This window comes from Grampus griseus (genome assembly GCF_964374135.1).
Source record: "Grampus griseus genome assembly, chromosome: X".
Classification (NCBI taxonomy): Eukaryota; Metazoa; Chordata; class Mammalia; order Artiodactyla; family Delphinidae; genus Grampus; species Grampus griseus.
Window position 1 is genome coordinate 106,371,514 of NC_138999.1, and position 13,401 is coordinate 106,384,914.

Consider the following 13,401-nt stretch of genomic DNA (forward strand, 5'->3'; position numbering starts at 1 on the left):
CAACATGATCAATGGAAACTTACTTGTCCTCCCACTAAAACCATTTGCCAACAAACTACTGGCCTATCTTGGAGGCTAAGTTAAAGGAAATTCTTTATCCATTTCAGACAGATGACAATACCCAATTAGAACCCTGGATTGTTTTTTCTAATAATTTTAAACACTCAACTGGCATAATTTTAAAGAACTGATTTTTCTTAAAAGAATAAATATGTACTCTCTGTAATCACTAAGAAGATGTATTTTGAAGGAATAATATTGAAAAACACAAGTTCCTAGTTTTTTTTTTTTTTAATCTCACAGTGAAAGCAGGAACCATCTCCATATATCAGGCATAATATTTGGAAACAATGCTCCACAACCAATGGTTAATTGTCAGGTAATACAGTTGCTGCAACTGAAATGACAAATGGTCTGAAAACACTGCCTACTAGAAACTACCCGCTGCATAATGATTTTGGAGCCAAAGAAAAACTGCAGAATTGAATGGCAGCAGACATCCAATCTAATTACAGGTGTCTTTTTAACCAGCGAGAGGAAATTGGGGGAAGATAGATTCTTGTTTCTAATCTGCTATCTGTCTCAGATCAAAAAAGCGGGGTGCCTAAAGAGTTAGGCTCTGGCCTTAATCAGTCAGAAAAGACTGTCTGACCTGAGGGGGAAAGAGCATTGCTTTCTAATTGGTCCTCTCAAAGCTGCTCCTTCACACTTATCATTCCTGTTTCGAAAACTGCATTTATGGGTGGGATTTAGATTCTGAAAATGTCCCAAGAGAGGTGTTCGTGTCCAAGGGCAGGCTGAAAGGCACTGGCAGAGCTGCCTTCAGATCTGTTTCCTGGCAAGTGTGACCAGTTCTTGGTGAGAAATACAATGTGCCTACAAATGAGATGATAAAATGAACAAATCTTCCTTTTAAAAAATCTATCTTAAGTAAGGTTTCTTTCTCAGAATAAAATTCTCAGAAAGAGACAGAAAGTAGATTTAGTGGGGTTGGGGTGAGTACAAGGGATCTTTTGGGGTGATAAAAACATTCTAAAACTCTGTGGTGGTGACGGTTGCACAACTCTACCATTTACTAAAAAGCATTGAAGTGTACACTTAAAATGGATAAATTTTGTGGTGTATAAGTTATACTTCAGTAAGGCTGTTAAAAAGATTCCCAGAAATAACTTGGTACCTATTACCTAAAAACCAATTACTGGTGAATTAGGGGTGAAAAGGACACATCTGTGGAAATCAGGGGGGCCCCTAAAGCCAACTCTCTGAATGGCTCCCCTCTGTTCTGAATTTTTAAACCTGGGTGAAGCAAATGGTAAGAGAATATAGGACTGGGAGCACACAGCTGGGGGCTGGATTGAGGTCATTTCCACTTTGTGTTTAATGTCAATGACAGGCATTTGAAAGAGACAATCCATACGAGCCAATAAAAGTGAGTGGAAAAGAAACGGCTGCTTAAAATGTCAAACTCTTTCAAATCAAAACAAAAAACCTAATAATTTAATAAGTGGCATCTGCCCTTTCGTTTTTATACTTTTAAAACTGTGATTCTCCTTTTGACAACAGAAAAAAAGTTGACATTTTATATCCGTGCCTGAATCTTTGCTCTTAAAAAAACAAACAGTTGGAAGTGGAATTTGGGATCTTCCTTGAATGGGGGGAAGAAGGTATAACAAGGGCATATGGCAATGGACTCCATCTTCAGGGCCCACACTGGGACTCTGGTAGGTGGTCTCATTCTGTGGTTGAAGCAAACCTGGTTAGCTTTGCCGATCAAAATTTCCCAGCCTGTGTGGCTGGTTGGATTGGTTGATTTAACTACGGTGCAAATGAATAAGACCATAGGTGTGATTATAAAACGGATCTCTTAGCCTTGGTCAGTTCATGGCCTTACAAGATAACCCGGCCTTAGCCAGCTAGGTGAGAGGGATACAAGGGCAGCTGGACGGAAGGGTGTAGCTGCCTCATATATACATTCATTTCCCCAGTCCTGGAGAAATAACCCAAAGTACACGTTCTACTAAAGGTTGGTCAGAATCTGCCTCTTCAGATGAAAAGGAGTATGATTTCACAGTGAAAACTTACCAGTAGATGTTCAAATGACGCTGGATGGAAACACCAACGATTGGTTTCCCAGCAAAAGGAGGTGAAGTGACTTGGATGATTTATAACCAGGGTAGCAAAATCAGTTTGTCTGAGAGAAGCATGGACTTAAGGGCCACCTGTGGTCTCCTCTCCTGATTTATTTAACATTTAAATTACAAACTAGGAGAAAGCGACAGCAGGAAAAGTGGTACAAAGAAGGCAAAGGTTGAAGATGAGAGTGTCCTGATTCTCACTGCTTTTCCCTCTTTCCTAAGTCCAGGACTTAGGAGGCTTAAAACTAAGTGAAGTCCAGAGCTGTAGCCTTTTCCCAGATTCTTTCTCTTCTTCCCCTGCGTTCCTCTTACCTCTTTTTCTCTATTACCCATTACTGTCCCTTTACTCTACCCCTAGCTTCTTACTGCATATACTGACATTTATGTGGATAAAAAACTGGCGTAGAGAAAGAGCACATGGACAGCTCTTGGCCACTTACTGTGAGCCCTAGGGGAAAGTAACGTGACTCAGCTTCGGAGTCTTGATTTTTAAATGGGGTTAAGGCCACACTGCAGGGTTGTTGTGTTTAAAATGGGACAGAGTTCACTAAAACTCTTTGAAAACTGTATCACTTAGATTATTCATTAATTCTAAGATGCACATTTTGCTTCCTATTTTCACATCTCTGGAATAAGTATGTATCTTGCAGTCAATGTGTGTCACTGTTTAATTGACACCGTTTTCCATAAAATAATGGTGTACTTATAATCGATGGTGTCTTAGATCACATGAAATACGGCAAATATTATTCCAATTTTTAGAAGTTGGTTACAATGTCAGATAAACTGGTTAACCACCTGGGATAGTGCAGTAATGACAGATGATTTTTTAAAAATAAATTTATTTATTTAATTTATTTTTGGCTGCACTGGGTCTTCGTTGCTGCGTGCGGGCTTTCTCTAGTTGCGGCGAGCGGGGGCTACGCTTCATTGCGGTGCGCGGTCTTCTCATTGCGGTGGCTTCTCTTGTTGCAGAGCACGGGCTCCAGGCGCGCGGGCTTCAGTAGTTGTGGCTCGCGGGCTCTAGAGCGCAGTCTCAGTAGTTGTGGTGCACGGGCTTAGTTGCTCCGTGGCGTGTGGGATCTTCCTGGACCAGGGCTCGAACCCATGTCACGTGCACTGGCAGATGGATTCTTAACCACTGCGCCACCAGGGAAGCCCCGACAGATGATTCTCAAAACCCAGTTTCATATTACTTTGTGAAGAGGTCTCACTCTACTAGCACTAATTTGAAATCAGATCCATTTGAAAAGAAATATAATGTGGTCATCTCTAGGTGGTGGACTTATAAGTACTTTTTTCCTTGTACTTTTCCAAATTTTCTGCAATAAGTATTACATATATACGTATATAGCATTAGGAAAATAGTATTAATAAATATCAAAAAATGTGCTTACCACTTTGAGGATTCAAAATATGATGCTTATTCAATGACCAGCCTCCTAGGTTAGAAGCATCCATCTCGAAACCTTGTAAGATAACAGTCCTTTTTTCCCAGAGAATAAAGTCGGGGCACATTTCATATTCATATCCCACAGACACTGCAAACAAAGAGTTAATAACACATTAGAACATTTAAAAAGATTTGCTTTATTTTTGCACTGGCTGGTAAACCTCTGGCTAACACATCTGCTATTGAATTCTGATTTGGGTTGAAATTTGATCACAAATACTTTTCACCTAGCATAGCATCGGGCATCCGAAAGTGACCAGTCAGTGCATATTGGATAAATATATGAATGAGTGACTCACTGAGGCTGTCATTAGGTATGCACCATATGTTTTGGACATCAAGCTTTAGTATGCGCTTTTGGGTAAAAGGCTGCGTTGTAAAACTGAAGAAATAAGCTCCCTGAAGGCTTAAGCTGTGGTGATACAATTTCTTTCTTTACCTTTGTAGTAGAAGTGCAGGGAAAGTTGTTTTCTGATCTCTCTGGAGTGCAAAATGCACTTAGGAAGCTGGCTTTGGAGTACTGGGTCACTTATACAACAACTGACTACACATGAGACTAATAAAAATCGATTCGCCCATTTATATTTTCTCCCATGCTAACTGGCCTTTAGTTTGCCAAGAAGTCTGAGTTTGCTTAGAGTGCTACAAGCACTGTGAGTGTAAATTCCACTTTGTGCATGTTAGACTTTGGTTTCTACCCAATGGGACATCACCCAACATTTGGCTCCAACCCTCATGAAGCACGGATGTCGTGCATTAAACTGGGAACCCCAGTACGGTGCTAAAATGGGAAGTGCAGAATGTGATAACTTGGGTGCCTCTGCTTTACTGAAATATGTAGAACTCAAGTATACCAAGTCCCAACCATTTTCTCAGTTGGTAAATCTGCTTACCTGTTGGAACCCCAGAGTTCTGATTCTTGAATTTAAAATGCTTTGTGTCCTCATAATGTTCTAAGCCTGAGAGTATTGGCTCATTACACTGCATAGCCCAAAGCTAGCTGCTTTTCCCCCTTTCTGGCAGCTTAAAATATCCCTAGCTGGTCGTGTGCTATTGCTTTCGAGTACCTGCCTCTACCTGACTCTTCAGATGCCCCTGGAGAACTCATTTCTTTCTTTGTCATCTGGTTATGAAAACTGGTAATGAAAATGTGTGCTTAAACAATGCCAGTGCAATAGGTCCTAAGAGGAAAAATTCAAGCAGACTAGTTTTGGATTTGGGCATTAGGTGAAGAGAAAAGATGGTAATTTTAGTCCAACTGATTTAGGTGTGCACGTGCATGTGTGTGTGCAAGCACATGCACAGATAAGCCAAAAAGTCCTTATGATTGTGAATATACAACTCGTTACCTTTGGGGGGTCATCTGTGGCCAATTTTAAACCACAGGCTGACTTCTCTTTGTCCCCCCTCCATCAAAGCTTTAAAAGGGACCAGGACCATCTTCACGCTTAGAAGGGCCCCATACTTGGTTTAATGTTCTCCTGTCACTGTCTTGAAATCCTTAGTACTTTTTTTAACAAAAGGCTGGGTATTTTCATTTAACACTGGGCCCTGCAAATTATGTAGCTGGTCCTGATGGGGATGCCCTTCTACACTGCCATCAGCTGGTGAAGACTCTTGGAATGCAAACTCATTTTAGTATTAGCCCTAACCAAGCACTATTAGCAAGGGAGATCAATAGGAAGCAGGAAAGACTAATCATACAGTGGAAATGATTTCTAAAGGGAAATTAGTTTGGGATCATCTGGTTCAATGCTGTTCTCTATTAAGATGGATAGAAACACAGAATTTCAGTGGTGAAGAGGATCTCAAAGGTAATCTAGTTCAGGTTACACGTGTGGCATGAATCATTGCTGTCTACAATCTCCTTGATATCTTATCATGTCCCCAGTGCTTTGCTAAAACAACTCTGGTATAGTGGAGATAACTGGTTTCAGACCTAGAGTCAGAAGAGACTTCAATTCTTGGGTCTGCCATTAACTAGCTGTGTGGTTGCAGGCATATTATTCTCCATCTCCGGGAGTCTGTTCTTCATTGTAACAAAGGAGGAGGGGAGAGGATGGACTAGAATTGGTGGTTCTTAGACCCTTTTGGATCAGGGAACCTTTTGTTACGAATGTGATAAAAGTTATGGATCTTCCTCCTAGAAAAACGCATATGCACACAAAATTTTATATATAATTCTAGGGGGTTCACGGATCTCCTGAAGTCTAAATAAAGATCTCAGATCAAAGACTGCTGTACTAGATAATTCTTACAGTCCCCCTTTAGCATTTCACTCTGATTCTAAAGTGCATTCTTTCAAGATTGCATTTGATCAGTTCAAGTTGGGGAATCAAACCCAAAAGCCGAAGAGAGCACTGTATCTCATGTTGGAAAAATCAGGGGGTGAGAAAGCACACTTAGGGCCATGTTGGTGTGAAGAATAACACAGTTTCTGCTTCTCTTGCCAACACTTAAAAGTCTTGATTAATAAATAATCACAACGATAATGATTACAAGTTCCCTTAAAGCCACATCTCCTTCCCTGCTATTGTCAGGATCTGCCTCTTACACATTTGAAGCCTGATGTGCTCCCCTAGAATCTCTTCTCCGGAAGTTGATTGTGCAGTTTTGCAAGTAAGTAGTGTGCCCTGGTGACCTCCGATGGTGGTTTGGAGCCTGCTTTTTCCCTCTCAGGAGCAAAGATCCTCCCAACTCTGTGGCAGGAAATGCTTATATAAAGTATCCTCAGTGCAATGGTAATGAGACATCCTCTTCACCTCCTCATGTCTGAATTGCTCTCTAGCCCACAACAAAAAAGTGCACTGGCTGCAAACCCCACAATTATATTATGTTTTCCCCTAGTCATAGCAAATAGCAACAAGGCGGCCACTTAATAAGTTCCCTCTAATTTTTATTAGATTTACTTTCTCTTGAGAAAACTCTATGAGCTAATCATGTTATGATTTATACTTAAGACTTGTCCAAAATTCCAACTGACTTTAATGAGAATGGCTGTGTGTGGCTCCTTGCTCAGAGTAACAAGGCAAGGTTTCTTTCTGACAGCAGCCGCTTTAACAGAATCCTGGAACTTGCAGTTGGTGTATGAGAAGGCAGACGTTTCACCCCGCGGAGCTGAGCTGCTCTCCAAATGCACAAGGAACTGGCAAATACAGTAGCAACCAATCCTAGACTTCCTCTCATGGAAGCAGACTGTAACGCACTGAATGCCTACTCTTTTTCATATAATTAAATATGGGGGAAAAAAGGGCTACTCAGGGGTTGGCACTGAAAAGGCTGAGCACCGACATTACACTCTGCCTGGTACTGTGACAGCTGAGTCTCAGTTAACTAAGCAGAGTGGACCCACTACCACTTCCCAGGTGGCCTGGTGCCTATCACATCTGATCATCAACACAGCATGGTGTAGGCAAAGGATTCAGCCTCCAGCATTCTGGAGTGGGGCCTGGGAAGAACAGTGTAATAGGAAGAAAAGAATAATTATTCATCAACATTTCAGAGGCGCTATGGAGGACAGACCAGGCTGGCAGTGAGTGGAGACAGGTGGGGAAGGAGGGGGTCCCGGGCTATACTTCCTAGGGGCTGGTGTAGTGGTCCCATGCTGATGTGTACATATTGGGAAGGCAGTTGAGAAAGAGCCGTTAATATGGCAGAATACTTTCTCAGAACCATGTGACTGCCTCTCTTGTGACACCCTTAATTCCGTCTGGATTTCTGTCTTCCCATATTCTCTCCCTCACCTTGACACAGAGATATTAATGGGATGTTCCTTAACCAAGAGTCACTGATTGTCAAGATAGCCTTGCTACTTTTGTAGAGGATGCCGTCCTCTGGTCACAGGATTTGCACCTGACTTCACTGTTAGTCATCTTGCAACAACACTGGCTTATAAAGAAGACTTTATTCTACTGGCTTATAAAGAAAGACTGCAGCTTGCTCCCCCAAAGCCATTTGACATTAGAAAAATAGTAACTGAATTACACTCTACTTATCAGAGCAGCAGCATTAGTGTGATGCAGGGACTGCAAGAAGGTGGAGGGCCACAGCGCTCCTGACACCCGACTTAGTGACTGTGACATTCACCTATAAGGGTTGCGATAGGAGACTGACATTATATAGCCAAGGTAAAGATGCCATGCAATGAAGCTGATGTGCAAAATATGACAAGATTAAGCAGATGATTTTCAACAGCTTCAGGCTAAGGCTTCAGAATTCATAATGGCTGCATTTATGAAGGCAATATATAATTAAAAGTAGTCTGATAGTCAGTGTGAGAAATTTATGTTACCTTCATGAACTCAAGGAACATCTAAAAATAATTTCATCACATTTAAAAGGTAAGTAACAACAAGATCGAAACGTTCTTATTGAAAAGAAATCATTAAATAGAACAAGAAATATTTCCCATTCTTTTAAAATAGTAGATTAATATAAAACAACAACAATAAAAGACGAGAGGCCTAACAAACCAAATGAAGGCCACGGCCACAATAGACAAAAACTACAGATAAAATGCTATCTACTGAGAACGGGTACCTGCTCCCAGAATGACTTCTACTTTCTCCTATTCTCTAGTGATTTCTCATAGGATAGGATAACCCCAGAGACTCCTCAATTTGACACAGTGCCCAGTGGCCTGAAATGCTTTGTTTATCTATTATTCCTGGCTTACTAAGAGTGTCAGAATCAGGTGATGAATTTTTACCAAGTGCCTTTTCAGTACTTATGGAGATATTCACATAGTTTTCTCCTTTAATCTATTGAGGTGGAAAATTCTAGCAATACATTCCCTAACGCTGAACCATCTTTGAGGTCCTAAAGTACACTCTACGGTACTTGGTTATGATGTATTATCTTTTTAATGAGTCACTGGATTTGATTTGGTAATATTTTACTTAGGATCTGCACCTTACCAGTTTACAAAAATAACCCTACCAGTTTAAACATCATAGTTCTAAAAGCGACACAGTAGTTGAATGAAGAGAAAATACAGGTAGAAAAGGTAAAAAGCATCCAGGAGTGAGGTAGCCACACAGAGTTTCGGCCAAGAGGTCCTGTACACTGACAACTTATCTTATGAATTTTTTTTTTCGGGCTGCTTTGTCCGAGCCTAGCTGCATAAAAGCGAACCCAGAACCCAGATGACCTGTGTACCACAGAAGGCAGGGTGAACAAATTCACGATATTTAATGAGTACCTCCTGTTGTCAGGCACTGGGAATGTGAGAATGAACAAGATAGCACTCCCGCCAGCGGAGCTCACGTTGCTCACATTCTAGTGAGAGGGACAAATATGAAACAAGACAACACGTACACACACAAATCATGATAACTGCTATGGTGGGAAAGTGCAGGGTATCATGAGACAGCGTAACAAGGGAATTTAAGTTGGAATGGGAAGACAAGAGAAAGTCTCTTCATGTAGAAGGGGTTTACCTCATGAAGAACAGGGAAGAACATTCTAGGCAGAGAGCATGGCATGTGGGCAAGGCTTTGAGGTTTCATATCTTTGGGAGATTGAAAGAAGGTCAGGGTAGCTAGACAGTCAATGTCTGGGGAGTGCATCAAAAACAAATGAAGGGGCTTCCCTGGTGGCGTAGTGGTTGAGAGTCCGCCTGCCGATGCAGGGGATGCGGGTTCGTGCCCCGGTCCGGGAAGATCCCACATGCCGCGGAGCGGCTGGGCCTGTGAGCCATGGCCGCTGAGCCTGCGCGTCCGGAGCCTGTGCTCCGCAATGGGAGAGGCCACAACAGTGAGAGGCCCATGTACCGGAAAAACAAAAACAAAAAACAAAAAAACAAAAAAAAAAACAAATGAAGAACAATCCCTTCCCCTTCCCCGCTCCCCCGCCCCTCACCCAGTACAAAAGAAAACAAAAGGTTACTATCTTCTAGCAGTATTTAGGCATTTTTCTTTGGGAGGGGGTTTAGGAGATGGATTCACCTTGAAAATGGACTAGTTATCCTTTGAAACAATGTGATTGATTAACGGGGATGCAATACTGTAATGGAAAGAAAGGTGCTGGTTATTTAATGACTCAGCAAACCTTCGCTGAGCAGTTCTACGTGCCAGACAGGTGATTTGCTAAGCACTGCAGACACAGTGGATATTACACAGGGCAGGATAATTCGTCATGTCAGAGAGGCCATACCCTGAAGGGTTACCTGCCTTTTGGAACTTTCATCCATGGCCTCCTTAAAATAATATCACCTTACATTTGCATAACACCTACCATTTTTGTGTATATTACCTAATTTGAAGACTCATGCAAGCTCATGAGGAAGATATATTTACTCCCATTTGATAGATGAGATAATAGACTCAGAGAGGTGAAGTGACTAGTCCAAGGTCATCTGACTAGTAGTAAATGGCAGAACCAGAGCTCAAACCCAGTCACTTCTTAGCAAGTGCCTTTTACTTCTATGCTAGATCACAGCTATTAAGGGAAAGACCCATGATTCAGAAGTGCTTTAAATAAATAACCTTTCATTTGCTCTGAGTTTAAGGTATAAGGATTGGAAGCTAGGGATAACCTTGAAGCAGAAGCACCATGTATCCTGGTTGGCCCAAAACAGTATCCAGTTATGCTATTGTTAACAGCATCCTCTTTCACTCTCAAGAGTATATTGGTTTGAATGACAAATTATATATATCGTCACCTAATCTTGAAGAGATATCACCATAATGCCCTGAGATGGGTTGGTAGCAGGGACTGGGAGGCAAGAACAGTCATAAATGCTGACTTGGAAAATAAACCATATGGTTTGGTAAATCATTTAATTTTTCTGTCTCTTGACTATATTACCTTGCCAATGGCTTTCAAATTCTTATGCCTGAAAGTCATTTAATTGTGACCCAACACACATGTAAAGATACACACACACACACACACACACACATATAAGTGAAAGGAAGTTTTCCCAAACCATACTCTCCTCATAGTTTTACATTCTGATCTATTCTATTCTATTCTATTCTATTCTATTCACTTATGTTCTATTCCATTCCATTCCATTTTATTCCATTAAAAAATATTGATTGACTCACCAAATGGATTTCACAGTCTAATACTGGGTGTGACCAGCAGTTTGAAATGGGCACAGACCACTTGCTTACCAGAGTGTCAATCAAGGGTCATTTAAAAACCCTGGTAAGCTCTAGGTACTCTTCGGAGGGCCAATCTCACATTTTATCAGAAATATTAAAATGGATACAACCCACAACCCATATCCAACATTGAACACATTTCACGTGTAAGTGTGAAAATTGAGTTGGAGTTGACAAGCTGACATAATGCTCCATTTTGCAGACATTTATTTAAACAATTTATTAATGTTGATTCCTGGTTTTCTTTGCACATTTTGGTGCCAATAAATTTATTTTTCAGGTTGTGAAGATTTTTGTAGGTCCTTGAAAAACTCATATCCTTGGTGCTGTGCCTATAAAGCTGAATGGATAAAACAGCCCTGCTCTCAGTTAATGATTACGAATTCATGAGTGGAGAGAAATGATGAAAGATTATTATCTCTGCTAGCTTCTTTGACAGAAAGCCACTGGGGCGTTGAATTGGGTACTCAGTAAAGTGGGTTGGTCCCTTTAGTGAAGACAGGCAGCAGTAAAAAGGCATGCAGAGCTCAGGACTGGGAGACCTGAGTTTGAATCCCTGCTCTGGAACGGTCTTTCGGCAAGTCACTTGTTGTTTCTGAACCTCAGTTTCCCGCTCTGTAACATGAAGATCATATTCATTGTGCCATACCTATCAGGCAGGAATGTTATAAGGATTAAAATGAGAAAATGTATGTGAAAGAACTTTGTAAATTGCGAAGCACTACCCATTTATTATCGAAATATTCAGTGGATGCTATTTTTGTGGCTGCCCAGCCTGCTTAGGTTTTACTGAAGGGAAATTTATGAACACTAAAGCATCATTCTTGGGGATGTTTTGTGTGCACAAAGCAAACTTAGCTTAGCACCTATTACCATTAATGTTCCCCTGTTTCTCTCTAACACAATTTAGACAGACTCCGTTGCGTCGTGAACCTTTAGGAAGTCTAGTTCTCCCTGAAACACCACTCCTTCTTGCCAAACTACTGTACTAAATAATTATGCAGTTGTTGTTGCCAATAACCTTGAAGAAAAATAGAATTGTTTATAGCAGTGCTACTAAAGGCGGATGGCTGATTTCCTGCATTTCCAGGACTCCAAACCACTGCAGTTTAATTTAATTTAAATGAAGACCAGGCAGAATGCATTATTATATATTGATAAGGTATGCGGACACAGGCGGACATAGGGAATTATTTTGACAAAATTCATATAATGGATGCAGATCAGAGCCCCTGAACAAGCCAGTTTGTCAAATTAAATAAGCCGTCTCTAGAATTTTAACAGCACTGTGAACTTAAAAATGATTTTTTTTTACACTGTTTTGCAAGCAGCAGAGTTGGGAAAGAAACTAAATAATATACAGTGATTTCCAGACATCACACCTTATTTAGAGCCAGAGAATAAAGCACTAAGGGCAAATTAGTTCAAATGCTCACATGGAGTTTTTAGCAGGGGAGTCTTGTCTGTGTATCAGACACCAAAATCTTTAAGCCGGATGAACTAGTGATTGTGGTTTTTGTATTGCAACCCCAAGGGAGATTTTACTCTTCTTCCACTTGATCAATATTGTACTTGGATTAATCAATCTTATCAGCTGCCATTGATACTTCTCCAAGGAATTAGTTCACACAACCTCTGTTGGTAATTTATTCACTCTGGTATTATCCCTCTAGTTGCAAAATCTGTGTCACTGTAAAAACTGGTGGGATACCCTAGGATCTCAAGTACTCCTTTTCTCATTTTGCCTGTCTCTCAACAATCTCTTCTTCTTTTGTGACACTCTAGGCCTTAGAGATCACACCAATCTCCCACAGCTGAGCCATGGGGGAAACAAGAGTCCCACATTTCACACTAAGTGGGCATTTCAACTTAGATATTCACCATCATTTCCAATTCAGCTTGTTTAAATCTGATCTCTTTCTCTATCACCCAGAAACAGGTGGGAGAGGTTCATATTTAACTGGCATGGGAAGGAAGAAGAGTGGGAGACCTTTCAAGCCATAGTTTTAATCAAAATCCTAGCTATAACTGGGACTGTAAGGATAGTGGTCAAGGTTTGTTTCCTATTGCTGTTGTAACAAATTATGACGAATTTAAAGGCTTCAAGCAAGACAGATTTATCATCTTATAGATAAGGAGGTCAGAAGTCTGAAAAGGGTCTCACTGAGCTAAAATCAAGGGGTCAGTGGGCTGAGTTCCTTCTGGAGGCTCCAAGGCTCCATTTCCTTGCCGTTTCCAGCTTCTAGAGGCCACCCACATTCCTTGGTCCTTGGCTCCCTTCTTTTATCCTCAAAGCCAGCAAAACTGCATCTTGCTGTGCCTTTCTTCTATAGTTATATTATCCTCTAACTCTGACCTACCCTCTGCCTCCCTCTTCCACTTTTAAGGACCCTTGTGATGACAGTGGGCCCACCCGGACAATCCAGGATAATCATTCCATCTCAAGGTCAGCTGATTGGCATCCCTAACCCCATTTGTAACCTTAATTATCTTTTGCCATGTAACATAATATATTTCCATCTTTGGGAGGTGGTGGCTATTATTTTTCCTACCAAAAGCCTATACTAGGATTTCTGAATTTGAAGCAAACCTGAGAAGTGTCATATATAGCACCATTGTTAATATCTGGTGCAAAATTTAGTCTGTTTCTTCTAACATCAGTTAAGTGATTAAAAAATATGGCTAGGAGTACAACTAAATGTTT

General features: G+C 41.0%; 1 protein-coding gene across 3 annotated transcripts in view; it reads right to left on the bottom strand.

Annotated features, from left to right (window-relative positions):
• The window catches only part of TENM1 (teneurin transmembrane protein 1), a gene marked incomplete at both ends in the record, with an annotated part of 571,653 nt that overhangs the window by 121,313 nt on the left and 436,939 nt on the right, over positions 1-13,401 (bottom strand). For all 3 annotated transcript variants that reach the window (XM_082681806.1, XM_082681807.1, XM_082681805.1), the window contains one exon: positions 3,533-3,676. In XM_082681806.1, the coding sequence (XP_082537932.1) occupies positions 3,533-3,676 (144 nt within the window). The remainder of the gene's footprint in view (positions 1-3,532; positions 3,677-13,401) is intronic.